The sequence below is a fragment of the Rattus norvegicus genome, chromosome 16 (genome assembly GCF_021556685.1).
Source record: "Rattus norvegicus strain SHRSP/BbbUtx chromosome 16, alternate assembly SHRSP_T2T, whole genome shotgun sequence".
NCBI classification, from domain to species: domain Eukaryota; kingdom Metazoa; phylum Chordata; class Mammalia; order Rodentia; family Muridae; genus Rattus; species Rattus norvegicus.
Window position 1 is genome coordinate 5,231,656 of NC_141549.1, and position 18,716 is coordinate 5,250,371.

At 45.0% G+C, this 18,716-nt stretch overlaps 1 protein-coding gene and 1 long non-coding RNA gene across 2 annotated transcripts; one reads left to right on the forward strand and one right to left on the reverse strand.

Moving 5' to 3' along the window:
- Positions 1-3,977: 3,977 nt before the first annotated feature.
- On the reverse strand, positions 3,978-9,290 carry LOC134482444 (uncharacterized). Its single transcript, XR_015640172.1, has 2 exons — positions 8,949-9,290; positions 3,978-4,396 (listed from the first exon to the last, which is right to left on the reverse strand). It is a non-coding gene; the product is annotated as an uncharacterized LOC134482444 (long non-coding RNA).
- Positions 9,291-9,433: 143 nt separating this feature from the next.
- On the forward strand, positions 9,434-17,991 carry Selenok (selenoprotein K). The gene is given in 5 exon segments (NM_207589.6): positions 9,434-9,540; positions 12,224-12,314; positions 14,883-14,966; positions 16,438-16,524; positions 17,360-17,991. Coding segments are annotated over 5 exon segments (285 nt in total). The 5' UTR covers positions 9,434-9,521; the 3' UTR covers positions 17,364-17,991.
- Positions 17,992-18,716: the final 725 nt, after the last annotated feature.

Sequence of the window (18,716 nt, forward strand, 5' to 3'; positions counted from 1 at the left end):
GGTGCTAGGAGTAGGGTCCCCAAGCCCACCCCATAGTGACAGTCACCTGACCCTCTGGTCCTGGATAAGAGTTCGAATACATGTCATAGGCTTGCTAGACAATAGATTCAAAGGTCAATATGCTTAGCCAATAAGTTTAAACTGTAACCTTGCTGATGCAACCTGTACCTCTAAAAAGTATAAAAACTGCTTGTTATGGCCATCCGGGGTCACCTCCTGGTCACTTGCCATGAGGGGATGATTGAAGGTCAACCCTGATGTGCCAGAAAAATAAACCTCTTGCTTTTGCATTGAACTCTGTTCTCTGGTCATTAAGACTCACTTTGAGCCTTACATTTGGTACGTTGGCCAGGAAACCAGACCACCCCCCATGAGGTCTCGAGGAACAGTGATCAGAGGAATAGCTCAAGCTTGATGTCAGGTACTGCAGTTGTCTGTATCTGTGTCTTGCTTTTGGTTTGCTCTCGAGCATCTGTAAGGCTTAGAGAGCCTCTGGTCTGGTCTAGTCTGGTCTGGTCTGGTCTGGTCTGGTCTGGTCTGGTCTGGTCTGGTCTAGAGGCAGTCCGGAGGACTCTGCACCTTTTGGATCCTGTTGGACTCGATTCCAGTGTAAGCTGGAGGGTTGCCTGGCTACCTTGTTTCTGTGCCCATGAGAGGAGCAAGCTGTCTGTGTGTTGATCGTCTTTCTCTTTGTTTTTGGACTTCAGTATCTGCAGGAGCCGATCGAGTGAGTCTTGCTCTGCACCTATGGCAGGGGTGAAACTGTGTACTGGTTGTCTTTTTCTGTGTTCTTGGACTTGGACTGTGACTGTGATTCTATTTTTGGACATAGGACAGACTGAATCTACCCTGTTAAACATCCTAGTTAACCACTGGAGGGAAGTTGTGGAAAGAGGAGAAAACTTGTCAGTAGTAATAAAGAAGGGCAGGTTAGGTACTCTCTGCTCCTCCGAATGGCCTACCTTCAGAGTTGGGTGGCCACTCGTAGGGACCTTCGACTTGCAGGTGATCAAAGCAGTAGAGGAAAGAGTCTTTAGGCCAGGATCCCTCAGGTACTCAAACCAAGTGCCCCATATAGTTACCTGGAAGGATCTAGAGGAGAACCGCCAACCACCTTCTTGGATAAAAGCTTTTTTGTCTCAAAGACTCTCTCAGGTCCTAGTCATGAAGGAGAAGAACCCAGTAGAGACCAACAAGTCTGTAAGAACAGCCTCCAGGACCCCTCCACAGCGGATCTGCTGCTGCTGGATCTTACACCCCCTTACACTGCCCCACCATGGCCCTGGTTCCCGTGGCCCCTCACTCAGAGATCTCCTTTGAGCTCTCATCCAGCATCCCTTTACCCCACTCTTCCTCAGGCCCCAGCAAGGGAAGAGCGTGGGGAGGGACCCTCAGAACCAGGACCAGACATGGGGACCCGGAGCAAGAGGGCCACTTGACTCGATACAACAGCGGCCCTCCCCCTCCAAGCCTATGGGCCTGTAGACGAGGATGGCAATCAGGCCATGCAATATTGGTCCTTTTCTTCGGAAGGCCCAACACCTCCCTTTTCAGATAACACCAAGGGACTGATTAATCTGATTGTTTTATTTACTCATCAGCCCACCTGGGATGATATCCAACAACTCATGAGAGTGCTCTTCATGATCGATGATAATGCAGGAAGCCAGAGAGAATGTCCCCTCAGACACGGGGGCACCATTGATTGACCAGGTTGTCATTGACAACAGATTTTCTTTGACTAGACCTACAAGTACTACTAATACAGCAAGAGGTAAGGAGCACCTAAGCCACCAGACTCCATTGGCAGATCTCAAGGGGGTTGCAGAATGACCCACCAATTTGACCAAGGTATGTGAGGTTAAGCAGGGACCAGACGAGCCACCCTCAGCCTTTCTAGAGTGGCTCATGGAGGCATTCCGCCAATATGCACACTATGACCCCAGCATTGAGGAGCACAAACTATTGTGACCTTAGCTTTTATCCAGGCTAGTAGAGATATCAGGGAAAAGCTTCAGAAGCTAGAGACACTACAGGATAAGTTGTTGAGGGATTTAGTGCAGGTTGCTGAAAAAGTCTACCATAACAGGGAGACAGAGGAGGAGAAGGAGCAGAGAAAGAGTAAGGAAGAAGATGAAAGGGAGATACAGAGAGAAAGGTGACAGGAAAGGAATTTACTGTAGAATCTTGGCTACAGTTTTAGAAGAGAGACCCCAACTAAAGAGAGACAGAAGACCCATTAAAAAGGACCAGTGCGCATATTGCAAGGAGAGGGGCCACTGTGCCCAAGAGTGCCCTAACAAACGGAAGCCAGAGGCAAGAAATCCCAGGTCTTGGGAAAGGCGCCCCCAAACAGCAAAGGTGTTAGCCCCGAGGGAAGACAGCGGCCAGGGAGGGTAGGGTTAAAAGTGGAAGGGGAACCCACCAAATTCTTGATGAATACTGGGGCCCAACACTTAGTCCTCCAAGCTGATGGGCCAGTCTCCAGGGGGAAAAAAATTATGGGTCCAAGAGGCCACTGGGACTAAACAATATTCATGGACTACCCAAAGAATTGTAGACCTGAGCATAGGCTCATTCATGGTCATCCCTGACTGCCCCTATCCCTTGCTCAGGAGAGATTCGTTCTCCAAAATGGGAGCACTTCCTTCCCAAAGACCCTCAACTGAGGGAGGGTGCTGAAGAATCTGTCCAGGTCCTTACTATTATGCTGGAAGACATACAAAACCATTTTTTGATACCAATACCCAAAAGACAGAGGATGTTGTTCGATGGCTGGAAAAGTTTCCTCTTGCTTGGGCTGAAATGGCTAGGCTAGGGTGTGCATATGCGTACCTGCAGGCTGTGTATGTAGAGCTTGAGACCCAGGCTAACCCTGTATCAGTGCACCAGTACCTGATGTCATGGGAGGCATGAGAAGGAATGAAGCCAGGTGTAGGATATGAAGCTGCTTCAGACTGTCCACAGCAGTTGACTATGATTTTCCTCATGCTCTAGCAGAGGCATGGTTTTCTCAGCTGCAGATAGTTTCTGCGATTGTGTGACCTTTGGAATTCTGGAAACTTTTCAGGGGGTGTATAAATGCTAGGGCCCCAGAGGCAGGGTTGGTGGTTGATGGACATTCAAGGGGGCTGGCTTCAGTTTGTTTGTAGTAAGTAGTATGCAAAGAAGAAATAAGAAAAAAATAGATTCAGGGATCTCCCCCTCCCCATCCTCCTTTCTCTCCTATCTACTGATAGGGGATGAAACTGGGGGCGAAGGGGATAAAGAGTGGGAAAAAGAAGAGCCCACAAAGTAGCAAAGACCAGCTATAAGCAAAGAAGAAACAGAAGGAAATTAGATTTGGGGATATCTACCTATCTCTCTCCCCCCTCTAGTCTTCTTTCTCTCTGTCTAATTATAGGGTGTGGTACAAGGAGGGGGTATAAATGGTCGTAAAAGGAAAAACCCACAAAGTAGCAAAGATTGGTTATACCCCATCTCTAAACAAAAGAATCAGTTTATCTGGAATAGTGGCACACACGTTTTCCCAGCACTAAGAGTTAAAGGCAGGAAGATTGTGAGCCAGAGGCTAGGCTAAAGTTATATAGGAGGACCCTGTCTCAAAATAGTATTAAGGAGCAGGATAGCTCCAAGGATAGGGCTCTTTGACACAAAGCCTTTTTCCTAAATTGGATTCCCTGCATTCACATAATAGAAGAGAACCAATTCCCAAAAGTTGTCTTCTAACCTCCACATGCATGCAGTGGCATGTGTAAACACATACACACACAAACACACACACCACCACCACCACCACCGTCACCAAATAAAATATAAAAATAGAAAGAAAGAAATGTCTCTAAGAGTCTATGAGAATCCAGGCTTTACCTGTTAGCTACAGTCTGTCAGGTAAACTTTTTAAGCAGTGCTATGACATTGTCGCTAGGCCCTGGAGTCGAACTTTGGAATCCTATGTTTCAGGGAGGATACCATGGTGCATCCAATACATCCTTTTATTTTAGCATTACTGCAGGTTTCATATTAAAACACCACAAGATGCAAGAACCACCAAGTGTATTGTGCCGAATCAGTGTCGATAAATTACATAGTCCTTGAAGTCGCATAGCAAATAACCTATTCATTAATCATCGATGCCCTATTGCGATCCATAAACATGCTAATGAAATGTATACTTCTGCTGTTTATTCTATGCCAGAATTAGAAATATAAAATTAAAAAAACCAACAACAACAACAGGGTCTCATACTGCATCCCTGTTGGCTTGACATTCATGGCAGTTCTTTGGCCCGTGTGTCCAAGATGAAGTGAAACAGAGGACTCAGGTAAGCAGGAGTTACATGCTTCAGCCATCACACAAGGCTTAGAAGGTATCTGGAGACTACAGAACGCAATTCTGAAAACGAAACAAAGTTAATGATTAATTAGTGCCCCCTGAGAGGCATCAACACATCTCTGGTGGTCTTACCGTGAAGCTTGAGACCAGTGCATTCCATTCATCACTATTAGGTTTGCGTTGGTCATTGGGACAGCTACACATGGGTGTGAACGGTTACTAAGTACCACTGGAGTAGTCACTTCTCTTTCAGTAACGGAGCTTGTATTAGTTACTTCTTCCTCACCATTGTGACTAAAGCTGAAGGACGACCTTATTTGACTGACGTTTCCAGGACCCCATCTATCACAGTGAGGGGCTCCACCTCAGGCAGCTGGACCTGCATTCACTGCTTCCACAGTCAAAAAGAGATCAATACCTGTGCTCAGCTCGCTTTCTGCTTTTATTCAGTCTGGGACTCCAGCCCATGGAGTGGCACTGCCCACATTTAGGGTGGGTCTTCCCAGCCAACAAACACAAATTTAATAATCCTGGAGATTTGTATCCATGGTGATTCTAAATCCCATCAAATTGACTACCCATATGAACCACCACAGAAACAAAAAAGTTAAGGCTAGATATTTTAAGATTATATCTTTATTTTGTGTATGGGAATACTATGGTGTTGGGGTGACAGAAAGGTCAGAACAGGGCATCAGATCTCTTGGAGCTGCTCTTATAGGTGGTTAGGGCCACCTGACATGGGTGCTGGGTAGTGAACTTGCCTGCTCTAGCTACATTCTTAATGACCTCCCCAGACAAGGGATTGCTGCAGGGATAAGGAGGTAATCCATTTAAGAGACACTCAAAAGGATTTTCCTAGGGTGTCTAGAAGAGAAAAACTGAACAGCTGTTCTGCAACTTTGAGAAAACTGAGATACGACCAGGTAGTTTCTAGAGAAAATACACCTTTCTACATGGAGAGTACTATGGTTGACTCTGTCATGGTGTAACGCCTCCACAAACCAAAGGACAGAGAGAATTCACCATAAGCATCCTGAGCACGCTGCATGAGCTCTTTAGGACTTGGTTTACTTATCTGTAAAATGAGAATAACAAGAGAACCCACTTATTAACTATGGCGGTTTGAATAGGTATGGCCCTTTACAGACTCAAGTGTTGGAACGCTTGGCTATAGGAGGTGGCACTGCTAGCAGCTGTGGCCTTGTTGGAGTAGCTGTGACAGTGTGTCACTGTGGGGGCTGGCTTTGAGGCCTCCTATGCTCAAGCTACCCGCAGTGTGGCACCAAGCCTTCTGTTGCCTTTGGATCAAGATGTACAACTCTTGGCTCTCCAGCACCATGGCTGCCCTGATGCTGCCATGCTTCCTGTCATGATGACAATAGACTAAGCCTCTGAAACGGTAAGCCAGCCCCAATTAAATGTACTCCTTTATAAGAGTTGTCATGGTCATGGTGTCTCTTCACGGCAATTAAACCCTAAGACATTAGCATTGATATTTAAATAAATACATGAAAAACATCCAGAACACTGTCTGGCACAGGCAAGTGTTGCATAAACATGACTAGTTTGGTGATAATTGAATCAATAAATATGCATAGAATATGCACTCATTCATCCATTCAACAAATATTTACTGAGTGCCTTTGTTGTGGGACTCTTTCTAGAATAAGCACTCTGTCCCCAATGAACATGAAGAGAGATGTCACCAGTGGATGGGAGCAAGGATAGTTCTTGGGTCTAGTTTGTGTTCTCATTTTATACTCTAAAACCACAAGGTAAGATGAACAAGCAAGCAACGTCTTACAGAAGTAAACATGGCAGTGAGCATGTTGTTAGGACAAACAAGAGTTGTTTCAGCTGATTCTCCAGGAAAAGTCACGGTTGGCAAATAGGCAGTATAAGCAGGGCTTTAAGTAAATAAACAATAAATAAACCCATATGTAATAATTGGTCTTGATAGCCTATTCTATTTCACCTTTTCTGTGCTAGTCCAATAATGCTTTTTATATTATAGCAATCATGCCTAGTAGCAACATACTAAGTGTGAGCCACCTAAGTTAATTTAAATTTCTCTAACAATCATATCAAGATGTAAAAGGATGAAGTTACTTTAATGAAGTGTTTCGGTTATTTATTTTCTGGTTTTCAGGTAGTTTCACATTGCTCCTTCAGATGGCCAGAGCTCAGGTCCCAGCACCCATGTGGCAGCTCACAAACGTTTGTTAACTCCAGTTCCAGGGGTTCTGATGCCCTTCCTGGCCTCCATGGACACTAACTTTGCAAACAACACATAGACATGTATACAGACCAAATACCCAGACACACTGAAACAGAGAATTAAGTTTAACCAACTCTTCAAAGCAAGACTTGTTTTGCTTTATGTAAGTGAGGAATTGTGAACAGCTTTGCAAGTTGAGGGAAAACTTACAGGAACTGAACACAGGAAGAGCAGTGTTTTGAACCCTGAGCTATCTCTCCAGCCCTGGATTAAAGTTTTAACAGGTAAGGAACATTCTCCTCAGGAGAAAACATGGACATAAGCAAGAATTCAGGAAAACAAGGGTCTATTGAGGAACTAGACGTCAGAGAGAATAACTAAGTGGTATCAAAGAGACCTTCCACAGCCCACTAGGGCGTTATGTGGCAGGTGGTGGCTAGGAAAGCTAACGGGCAGGAAATTGGTGAGGCTGCATTGAACTGGCAGCAGGAAGTAACATGGGTTAGAACTCAGGAGGCTAGGGAAACCACTGCAATAAGACAGGAATAAAATCTAAACAGAGGAATGAAAAGGAAGGAGCTGGTCCCAGGGCTTGCTCCCTTCCTTGTGTGGCCGCTGGTGCTGTTTGTTGAGACAAGGTCTCATTCTGTAACATCACCTGGTTGGGAACTTGTTACGTAACTCAGTCTGGCCTCAACCCACAGGACCCCAGCCCAAGCCTTCCAAAACGCTCGAATTACAAGTCTGCACCACCACACCTTGTACAGGGGCACACAGCAGTTTATTCAGTAAGAATGACAACACTAAATAATCAGGTCAATAATTCGCTATTGTTATAAGGACTATGAATAAAATGACAAGAAATGAATAACCAAGAACAGACACTCTGAAATGTTGACACTCAGGCTGACAGCTAAAGGGTGAAGGACTGGTGAACGGGCAATGAGTCAGTTAAAGTGTTTTGGGAAGAAAAGTTATGTGCACATTCGGGGAATATGAAAAAACTTAGGGTGCTCATAAAACTCTAAAGAGAATTATTGCCAGAGTGTGGTTTGGGTGGGAATGTGCAGCAGGGAACTAAAGGGCCATGAAGTGAACAGGTATATCAGTAGATACTGAAAAGTTTTAGGAGTAATAGGAGATCACTACATTTTAGTGTCTAAAAGGTTTTAAGCTAAACAAAGACTTTTTAAATAAATAAATAAATCATTCTTGTTGTACTTTAGAAAACTGCTTAAGTCTGACAAAAGTATTATCAGTCAGAAGGAAATGATAGAACAGAACAAAGTGAGATACGGTTTCATGGTTTAGCTCAGGACTAGAAAGGCCCTTGAGAAAAGTCACAGACCCAGGTTAAGAAGAGAGCTCCTGTGGGGTAAAGTATTGCTACACACAGACATGAGGGCCTGAATTTAGATTCCCCAGCACTCATGTAAAAGCCAGCAGTGGCTGTACACATCTCAGACCTAGTTCTGGAGGATGAGACAGGCAGATGACCAAAGATCCCTAGTCAGTCCAGCCAATTAGGACAGTTCCATGTCTACTGAAGACAATATCTCAAAAAATAAGGTGGAAAACACCCAATTCTCCCTTTCTGTACTGACTCCACACACTCATTCCTCCCTTTCCCTCCCTCCAACACACACACACACACCACACCACACAACATACACACACACACACACACACACACACACACACACACACACACACACACACTATATTTTAATACCCAGAACTGACAGATTTTGAGATACATGTTGTTTTGAAAGGAAGCGGTTTTTCCAGGACACACGGAGCCCAGGCCATACTCATTAGTGTACAAGCATATGCCACTACATCTCACTTAATGTACCTTTGTTTTAGACAGGTCTCTCTGTGTAGTCCTGTCTGTCCTGGAACTCCCCAAATGTAAGAGGACCAGGCTGAACTCACAAAGACTGACCTGCCTTCTCTTCACAAGCACTGGGATTAAAGGCATGTGCCACCCTGCTCTGTTAAAATACCGTCTTAACATTGTTAAAGCATTAGTTCCAAATTTTATTTATATTCCTTTTAAGGAAAGGGAATAGAGTTCTTCCAAAAAAATGGCACAGAGTTTGAGAACTAAAAAGAAAAAGAAAGGACATTGGCTCTCTATAGTAGAAAGAACAGCTAAGTACAAAGGCCTGTTGACAGAGACTGTCGTGCTTCTAGCACAGAAAATATCGGAGCTGGAGCAGCAAGGACTTTCCTTCAAATTTACTGATTGCACAAGCCCTGCTTCCTACTGCATATGTCACTTCTACAAGGCTGACAGACAATGCCGCCCTTCTGAAATTCATTTTATTTTTCCTAGTTGCGTCTCTAGAGTTTTAAAAATGCCACTTCTTAGCTGGGGGGTGGTTATACCTTTAGTCCCAGCACTTGGGGGGGCAAGAGCCAGGTGATCTTTGAGTTCAAGAGCAGCCTGCTCCACAGAGCTAGTTACAGCCAGGGTTACACAGTTCTTCATGTACCAGCCATTGCCTCAGGGCGTCTCCTTTCCAACCCATGAGACAGCAACACATCTGGAAAGTTGAGGAATGTATCGCCGTCAAAGCTCTACAAGCCACCTCAGACCCAAACCCTGCGCGTTAGCTACCAACTAGAAAGTGACTTCCGGTCAGTAGTGCAGTGGCTGCAAAGACTCAGTCAAAACGGAAACAAGTTAGAAAAAGAAAGACTCCCTCATCAAACAATGTCGCTCCAAACGTCATATCCGGTCTCCTGACTCAGCGTCCACGCCAGCGGAAGTTAATTGTGTGACTGGGCGGGACATCCAGTCAGGAGTTGTCTCCCAGCAGCCAATGGGCTCGACCCACCTCTAGCCTGTCTTCGGTTTATTAGAGGCCTGTGACGTAAGGGTGGGGCGGGAGGGGAGGTACGGCAACATCAGGGCGTCCGGTCTTCTCTGTCGCTAGGAAGCGGGCAACCGGAGGAAAGATGGTTTACATCTCGAATGGTGAGTGAGAGCCTTACCCTGGGCCGCTTCTGTCCTCTGTCGCCGGGTCCGGAGCTTCGGGCGGCCTCCCCCACGTCAATGGCCTGAAGGAGTATGAAGCGAAGGCGGTGGGACCTGAGGCGCGTCCCAGAAGGAGCTGCTGGGTGGCCCGGGTGGCAATCGCAGGTCCCTGAAGCCTCCCGGTACAGCGAATTCCCGTTGTGGATTTGTGTTAGTGGTCCCGGGTGCGGGTATCCTTACCCGGTAATGACAGATGCCAAGCCGGTGCACAACGCGCTTTTGTTTGGGCCACTATAACAGCGTTCTTTGCTTAGCATCGCTTTCGTCTTTGTAACTGTTCTATTCAGATGGTATGTTTCTATCCCTGTCTTTCGGATCAGACTGAGACGCAGATAGATCGACTGGCACGCTTAAGATCACAAAGGCAGTGTGTAACTTCGGTTAGATTGAACTCAGATTGGCTCCAGTGTCACCTACCATGCTGCCTCCCCAAATGCGTTCAATAACGATGGTGATGATGGTGAGACAGAACTAGCACGAATATGAAAAAAAAAAAATTTGGAGATAGGGTCTCATTTTGTAGTTCTGTCTGTCCTGTGACTCACTGTGTACATTAAGCTGGCTACTAACTCCCAGAGATCCTCCTGCCTCTGTCTTCGGAGTACGGGGATTAAAAGTGAGCACCACCACACCAGGCAATACAAAAGTTCCGACAGATTTTTCTCCCTTAAGAGTGCAGCTAGTCCTAAGCCCAAGGCTTTACCCCAACTGAAAAGAACTTGGTTAGCAAGTCTCCAGTTACTGGGAACGAAAAAAAAAATACTGCGGGAGAAGGTCATATCAGTGCCAGAACCATCTGCCCACCTGCGTGACTGCGGTGAAAACCCTTGGTGCATTTCTACAAGTCTGTCTTGGGTCCCTGGAAGGAGGCGTGGTTGTATCTGATTCACCCGTGTATTTCCAGAGAGTAAGGCAGTTAGAAGTCTTTTAGATGATGAACTTTGAATTTCTTGGCTTCAGAATGTCACCTCCTGATTACAAGGCTTTGGGATAGGTGGTTTGATGGGCATTAAAAGAAGCATCAGCATTTCATCTTAAGTTTCAAGGGCTTGCAGATTTTATTGTTTTTGCATTTTAATTTTATTTTATTATTTTATTATCTGTGCATTATTAAATAATAATATAGAGTATAGATGCTGCATACTGTGTCGTGTGAGGACTTTTTTCAAAACAAAAATTTGTAGTTGACAGATGCAACTTTATTCAAGCACCTTTTCACCCTCTGGGGACATGGGATGGTATCACGCTCTGCCTTTGCAGAGTGCAAAGGGTCCTGGAGAATGGTGGGTATGCATTTAGTTCTTTAGACTCGAGAAGGGATAATTGATGGCTTTGTGAACAGCTTGCTTCACTTAGCATAGCTTAGTGCTTTGTCATACAATGGCCTATCAAAATTTCTTCTCTTTAAAAAGATTGGCCGGTGTTCCGTGGTATACATTTAGAGCCCCTCCCACCCTCGGCTCCCATCCACCTGTCAAAGGACATTTCAGTTTTCTGTTATGAATCATGCCACTATGAACATAGAGACCCATCTATTCACGCATTTTTGAGGAAGACCAAGATGTTTGGCGAGCTGCCCGCATCGCCTCTGCTGTTCTCTTTTGAGGTAACCCTGGCTGGCCTGGAACTTGAGATCTGCCTACCTCTGCCTCCCGGGTGTTGCAATCAGGGGTGCACATCAACACATGTGGCAGTATCTATCTTCTTATAAGTGTTTAAAGAATTTTTTTTCCACCTGCAAAGTCTCTTGCCTGTTTAAAATAAAAGTTATTTAGATAAACAGACCTTTAAAATCAATTATTTTGATAAAAATCCTTATACAAAGAACCTATATGGTTCACTTATTGAAACATACTTAGAAATGGTTTGATTTCTTTTCTAAGATTTTGTAGTAATTTACAGAGGCAAAAGGTAGTTTGTTATAAATAAATAAATCTTTTTTAAAAAGTGGGGGGGGGTGGGGGTGGGGGTGGGGATGGCGGCTGGAGAGATGGCTCAGTGGTTAAGAGCACTGGCTGCTCTTCCAGAGGTCCTGAGTTCAAATCTCAACAACCAGGTGGCTCACAACCATCTGTAAGGGGATCCGATGCCCTCTTCTGGCGTGTCTGAAGACAGCGACAGTGTACTCATATACATAAAATAAATCTTTAAAAAATGTTTTTAAAAAAGTAGTTTGTTGGTTGCCAGGGGTTACAGGGAAGAAGTAGCAGGAAGTCTAAAGAGAATGGATAGGATGTCAGCTGGGGAAGACAGAGAAGCTTTGGGTAGGCAGTGGAGATGTGGAGTGCTCACACAACTCTGCACTCAAAAATGATGCACGTTCTGCTGCGTCCATCTTGCCACTAAAGTGTTCAGTGTGCATTTCACCAGTGAGAAGGAGATGGAAAAGAGTTGCCTAGAATGAGTTCGCCTCCAAGCATTACATACGGAAAGTAGGCATTCAACGAAGGAGTGAACTGGAGATCTCAGAGTTTGACGTCACTCTCCGTGGACTTTGATGTCGGCTGGTTTTGAAATATCGAACGACTTCAAACTGAGCTGACTGGTTGTCGCTCCAGTGATGAAATGCAACGCCAAGTTGTGGACTTGGCATTTACTCAATTTCTTCTTTTTAATTCTGTAGGTCAGGTGTTAGACAGCCGGAATCAGTCCCCCTGGAGATTGTCTTTCATAACAGATTTCTTCTGGGGAATAGCAGAATTTGTGGTTTTTTTGTAAGTATGAAAGTTAATCGCATTTATACTTAAGCTGGTGGAATTACATGATATTATGTCGGTTGGTTATCTTGGAGAATTTCATATGTGTGTGCAACGTATCTTGATCATACTCATCCCTCTCTCCCCACTTCCCCCCATGTTGCTCACTACCCCTCCTAACTTCATATCCTGGCCTCTCTTTTTTTTATGATCCACTAAGTGTAATTACTACTGGCCATTCGGGTGTAGGGCCATCCCCCAGAACATTGTCTCCCTACCACACCCCTAAAGAAAACTGCCTCTCCCTCCCAGCAGCAATCATCAGCTGTCAGTAGCTCATATTTAGGAGGAGGGGCTTGTGCGGCCCCTCTAGATCCACACTCTGTGGTTTACTGTGTGGCCCCTCTACATCCACACTCTGTGGTTTACTGTGCGGCCCCTCTAGATCCACACTCTGTGGTTTACTGTGCGGCCCCTCTACATCCACACTCTGTGGTTTACTAGCTAGAGGCACCCAAAGCTTCAAAGAATTGATGAGTGTCGCATGTTTAAGAGACAGTAAGGTCCCAGTTCTCCCTGACTTCTGGTTCCTACAATCTTTTCTCCCCTTTTCTATGCTGTTCCTGAGCTTTTGGGAGGGAGTGTGTGACAGAGATGTGCCCGCTGATGGCATAGGCCCTGACCCTGCACTCTGACCAGCTCCGAGTCTCTGTGAGCATTGGCAGGGCCCACTGCACATAGAAGCTGAAGCTCCTTCCAGTTGTGATTGTTTAAATAGCTTAACGAAGGAAAATTAAGAGTTTTTATGATTATAAATATGGTATTAAATTAGTAAGCTTGACTGTGCCTGACCTGTTATGGTAGCCATGTCAACTTCTAGCCAACCTATCCATTCTCGTGTCAAAATACTCTCTGGGTTTTGGCTTTTGCGACCAAGTGTTGCTGTATAGCCTTACACAGCTGATTTAGTGTCACAGAGAGTCTAAGTTGGCCTAGAATTCACTCTAGTCACCCTGCCTTAGCCTCCTACACGTTGAAAGTATAAGAATGTACCACCACTCCTGGCTCTGAACTCTTAATGAAGGGTTAGAAGTCAGTAATAGAAAAAAATGTAGACTTTTCCGTCATTTGAGCAGTTCTTTATTAAATGAGTGGTGATGGTGGTGTCTGACTTTCACACGCTGCGTTACCTAAACTACCAGTCAGTCACTAGCAGGTCTTATCCCGAGTTGAGTAAATATTTGAATTTCTCGTGTTTAGAAAGTTATGAGTAGACGGGGAAGACTCCTCCTTTCATTGAGTGTTGGGCTGGCTAGTTTTATGTCAACTTGACACGTGTTAGAGTCATCCGAAATGGGGAACCTCAATTGAGAAAATGCCACCATAAGATCAGGCTAGAGGCAGACCTGTAGGTCATTTTCTTAATTACTGGTTAACGTGGGAGGTCCTAGTCCATTGTGGGTGGGGACACCTCTGGGTTCTACAAGAAAACAAGCTGAGCAAGCTATGGGGAGAAAGCCAGTAAGCAGCACCCTCCATTGGCCTCGGCATCGGCCCCTGCCTCCAGGTTCTATTTGAGTTCTTGTCCTGACATCCATCAGTGATGGGCCATGATTGTGGAACTGTAAGCCAATAAACCCTTTCCTCGACAGCTTGCTTTTTGGTCATGGTGTTCATCACAGCAGTAGTAACCCGAAACCAAGGCAGGCATGATGTTAGTAATACCAGTTTTCATAGTCCGTATAATTTAGTATATTCAGTACATTAGATTCAGTATATCAGTCTTCATATTGCAAGGGAGGGTAAAATGAGTGTCATTGTGGAAAGTGGACATTAGAGGAAGTTACCTGAGGAGGGACAAGCCCTAACTTAAAAGTTACCAGTGCGAAGTTTAACTACTTTTACGAATTTTACCTAATCTCTCTTGTTTGCTGTTTTGCCTTAGTTAAGACCTCCATCTAAGAAGTTAGAGAACTTGGCTAAGAATAGCGGCATACACTGTTAATCCCAGCATTCAGAGTTCACAGTCAGGTGGGGGTCAAGGCCAGCGGGGCGTCACACATAGTAAGACCTAGTCTTAGGGGAAAAAAAGAAAAAGAAAGAAAATTGCATTTTCTGACATTGAGAAGCTCCGTACCTCTGACTATAATACCCTCCTCTATTCCCTCTGAAAGGATGTCAGGTAGGCTGTAGGCAAAGGAATTGCAGGTCTGGTGAATGTAAGATACGTTAAAACCAGAATAAGTTAGTGTGTGGGGGGTGATGGCTGTATGATACTGTAAAAATAGATTTTGTTGAAACCTAACAGGAAGAATGAAACCAAGGAGGACTCTGGTTTCATGCTGTCTACAGGAGTCACTATCAGAGGAGAAATATGGGGACAGGTGGCTTTGGTATAGAATGTGGCACACCCTGTTTTGGACACATGCTTATGCTAAATTTGTCCAGCTGGCATCAGGAAGTGTAGACTTAAGCTAATAAGTTGGGTTAGTCACCCTCTTGCAGACATAGCGAGAACCATAGTGAGAAATATGCTTAATAATGGCGTCAGAAGTGAGACCTCTTGTTTTCCGCCCCTTGTTTCAGTTTCAAAACTCTGCTTCAGCAAGATGTGAAGAAAAGAAGAGGCTACGGGGGCTCCTCTGATTCCAGATACGATGACGGAAGAGGGTAAGGAGAGAGAGCCTTTCCTACTGACGTGTCTCCTTTGTGTCTTCATTGTGCTGTTTTAGATAGAGTTAGACTTGTAGAAATTCAAAGAAAATCTCATTTCACAAAATTCACAAGTTGCTATAAAGTAAAAGCCTAATTGCTTCTCCCAATAAACAGTCAAACTAGAACTTTAACATTTTTAAATTTAAAATTTTAATTTTAAAATATACCGTGGGAAAGCTAAATTAGAGGCTGAACACTAATGGGCAGCATTCAAATCCAGAGACTTCAGTGTAGTCTGGGCTTCCAGCAGCCATGGCCGGTTCCGGTGAGAAGAGGCACCTGGCTGAGCTTAGGTTTGAAGGAGGAGCTGCAGGTCTCACAGCGTGTGTTTGAATGTGTGGTCCCACTTAGAGTTTGAGCCCTCTGCTGCTGTGACGCAGCTGACCACGAGCTACTTGGGCAGGGAAAGTTTTGTTACAGTCCATACCTAGAGCAGTTGAAGCACGCACTGAAGCAGAGACCCTGGAGAATGGCTGCTTCCGTCTTGCTTCGCCTGGCTTGCTCAGCCACCGTTTTAATACAGCCTGAGGAGTGGCACCACCTACAGTGGGCTATAGCAGTCAGCTATCAAAGTCCACCATAAGCGTGCCCTGTGGGCCGCTCTGACGATGGAGGTCTCAGTTGATATCCCACCTCACCAACTGCTAGGTCTCAAACCTGAAACAATGGCTAACTGAGGTACTCATTAACAATCAAAGCAGACACTGGCACGGTTCTCCCTGCAGCCTTCAGTCCCATACTTGTTACAGGGCCTGGCTAGCATACCTCCCACCCCCTGAGTGTCATGTGCTCCAGCCATTCTGGTTACTTAGCCTTCTGCTCTACCCTTTACCTTCTTGGTCCAGGCTGCCCCTCTTGGTCAGTGGCTTCTCACTCCACTCCCCTGTCCTCACACGACCCAGCTCGGTCTGGACACTCCCAGATGCCTCTGCTTCTAACTATGGTCTCCCTTTCGTCTGCAATAAACCGGCTCCACCTGCTTCCTTCCTTTTCACTTGCTAACCTGCATGGTAGTTGCCGGCTTAAGACAACTTAGGGTTGTGTGCGTTGTTTTGTTTTTTTGAGATAGGGTTTGCTTTGCCGTACTGTTGGCTTGGTCCTGGTTACATATCCTAGGCTGACCTTAAACCTCTGATAATCTTTCTTCCTTGGTCTCCCAAGTGCTGAGATAACCGTTGTAGGCTACCATGCTCATTTTCCTGTGTTTATTGAACAAGCTGTAGTTGAAGGCTTAATAAAGGAACCAATTGGCCAGACATGTAGTGCACACCTTCAAAACCAGCTCTGAGGATGTCTGAGAAGCAGACAGAATCTCAGTTCAAGGCCTGGATTGTATAAAAATTCAGGCTAGGCAAGGCTACATAGCAAGACACTCTCAAAAAAGAGAGGAGCAGTTGAAGCTGGTGATAACTTCTCCTTTGATTAGGCCACCAGGAAACCCTCCACGAAGAATGGGTCGGATCAGTCACCTTCGTGGCCCCAGCCCTCCTCCAATGGCCGGTGGATGAGGAAGGTAAGTTAAAATCTGAAATTATTTTGCCTCCTTAGGAATATTTTGTTTAGAAAAGCATTTTTTGGTGAGGGGCTTTTCAAGACTGAATTTTTCTGTTCATCCCTAAATCAGATTGGCCTCTAAGAGCTTTGCCTGCCTGTGCCTCCCGAGTACCGGGATAAAAGTGTCTTCTGCTTCCACTGACTGTTTGGTTTTTTGTTTGTTTGTGTTTATATGTATATGAGTGTTTTGTTTACATATACATAATTGTACTGTGTATGTTGGGGCTAGAGGGGCGCAGGGAGGAGACCAGTACAGGACACTGACTCTCCTGCAAGTGGCATTTTTTTACGATTTTTTTTTTACTTATGTATATGTGTGTGTGTATGTATCTGCTTGTAAGTATGGGTGCCCACGGAGGTCAGAGAAAGTCAAATCCTCCTGGAACTGTATTGCCAGCAGTTGTGAGCCACCCAAGATGGATGCTTAGAATCTAACTCCTGTCCTCCGTAAGAGTAGGAAATGTTCTTAGCCATCTCTTTAGAAGTTGCATATTTTACTATTTAGAAAGATATGTCTTAATTCTTGGAGGTTTATTGACTTTATTATTAAAATATCAGTTGAAAAAAGATTTGTTTTCTGTTTATCTGCCGTCCTTTCCTCCAGACCTCCGTGGCTTCATGGCCAGCTCTCTTCACTGTCTCTACCCCTCAGGAAGTTTATGCTGATATATGTACACATGCCAGAGAAGGGGGGAGGGGCAGGGGGAAGTGAGGGAGGAGGAGGGGTAGGGAAGGGAGAGGGAGAAATTCAATTTAACTAGAAGGAGCTAATTAATTGTTTTAACCTCTTTTAGGTAAACGTCTGCTCTGAGAAGCAGACAACTAGACATACACGCCTAGAAGGGAACCATCAAGAGGTGAGGAGCGGCTCATGAGGAGAAGATGGTGTATGTCCAAACAAGGACTGCTCTGTGTCCTCACAGAAGAATGAGGTCATGCTGGGAACTCCCTCTGCAGGATCTGGCCTGACTGATGTGCAGTTCTATAAATGTACATGTGTGTCTCCTTATCTGTTTTGTATAGTTCACTAAAGTTAATATAGATTTAAGAAGTAAATATTTTTAGGTTGCAAAACTTGATTCTTCATCTTTATATGATTATACCCAAAATCCTTGATCTGGAAGAAATAAAGGCCATGTAGTTAGTCCTGGATTTTTTTGTTTGTTTGTTTGTTTGTTTGGTTGGTTGGTTGGTTGGTTTTGGGGGTTTTGGGTTTTTGGGTTTTTGTTGTTGTTGTTGTTGTTGTTGTTGTTGTTGTTGTTTTTGGTGTTTTTGTTTTTTTTTTTTTTTTGGGGGTCTGGCTTTTCTGAGCCACCGTGCCCTTCTCCAGTGTATATCGTCCTGTTAATGTTGCCTTTCCTCGGCTTTTGAAACACTGCTCACTGTTGCTTTGCTCTCATTTGTAAATAAACCACAATGCAGTTACTTCGCAGCATACGTAAATTTGCTTTTGAATTTCTGATCTTTGATATACTTACTTTGTAAATGCATCTCGTCTGACTTACTGCCAGATAACATCATCAGGGTGTTTATAAGGCCACAGTCATCAAGATTGAGCTTGAAGTGACCAACCACAAGCTCGCCAGTCTTGAAACCCATGGGCTTCCCTACTGTCCTGACCATCAGGAATCTGATCCCGTAGCTGACTGCCCTTCCTGCCTGCTCTCCGTTGTGTCCGATGCTCCCTTCGTGTTCATCCTCCCCCCGTGCTTTCTCCCCGTTCCTGAGATTCGAGGTTGGCTTTATTGCTGTGGCACAGACTATGACCAAAGGGAACTTGGGGAGGAAAAGGGGCTTTTGTTTGTTTTTGCTCTCTGACAGCTCACAGCCCATCATGGAGGGAAGTTAGGGCAGAGTTAGACCATGAGGAACACTGCTTATGGCTTGTTCTCAATGCTTGCTCAACCTGTTCTGTTGTGTAACCCAAGACCATCTTCAGGGCGCCACTACCCACAGTGGTCCTCACACAACAATCAAGAAAATGGCCTGCAGACTTCTTGTGAGGTCTTGTGGTGAAGGCATTTTCTCAATTGAGGCTCCTCTTCCCAGCTGATTCGAAGCTGTTAAGTTGCCAAAAACTAACCAAGGCAAACTATAGCCCAGGCTGGCCCTGAACTAGCGCTTGAGCTCTTTGTACCTATGCCTCTGGGG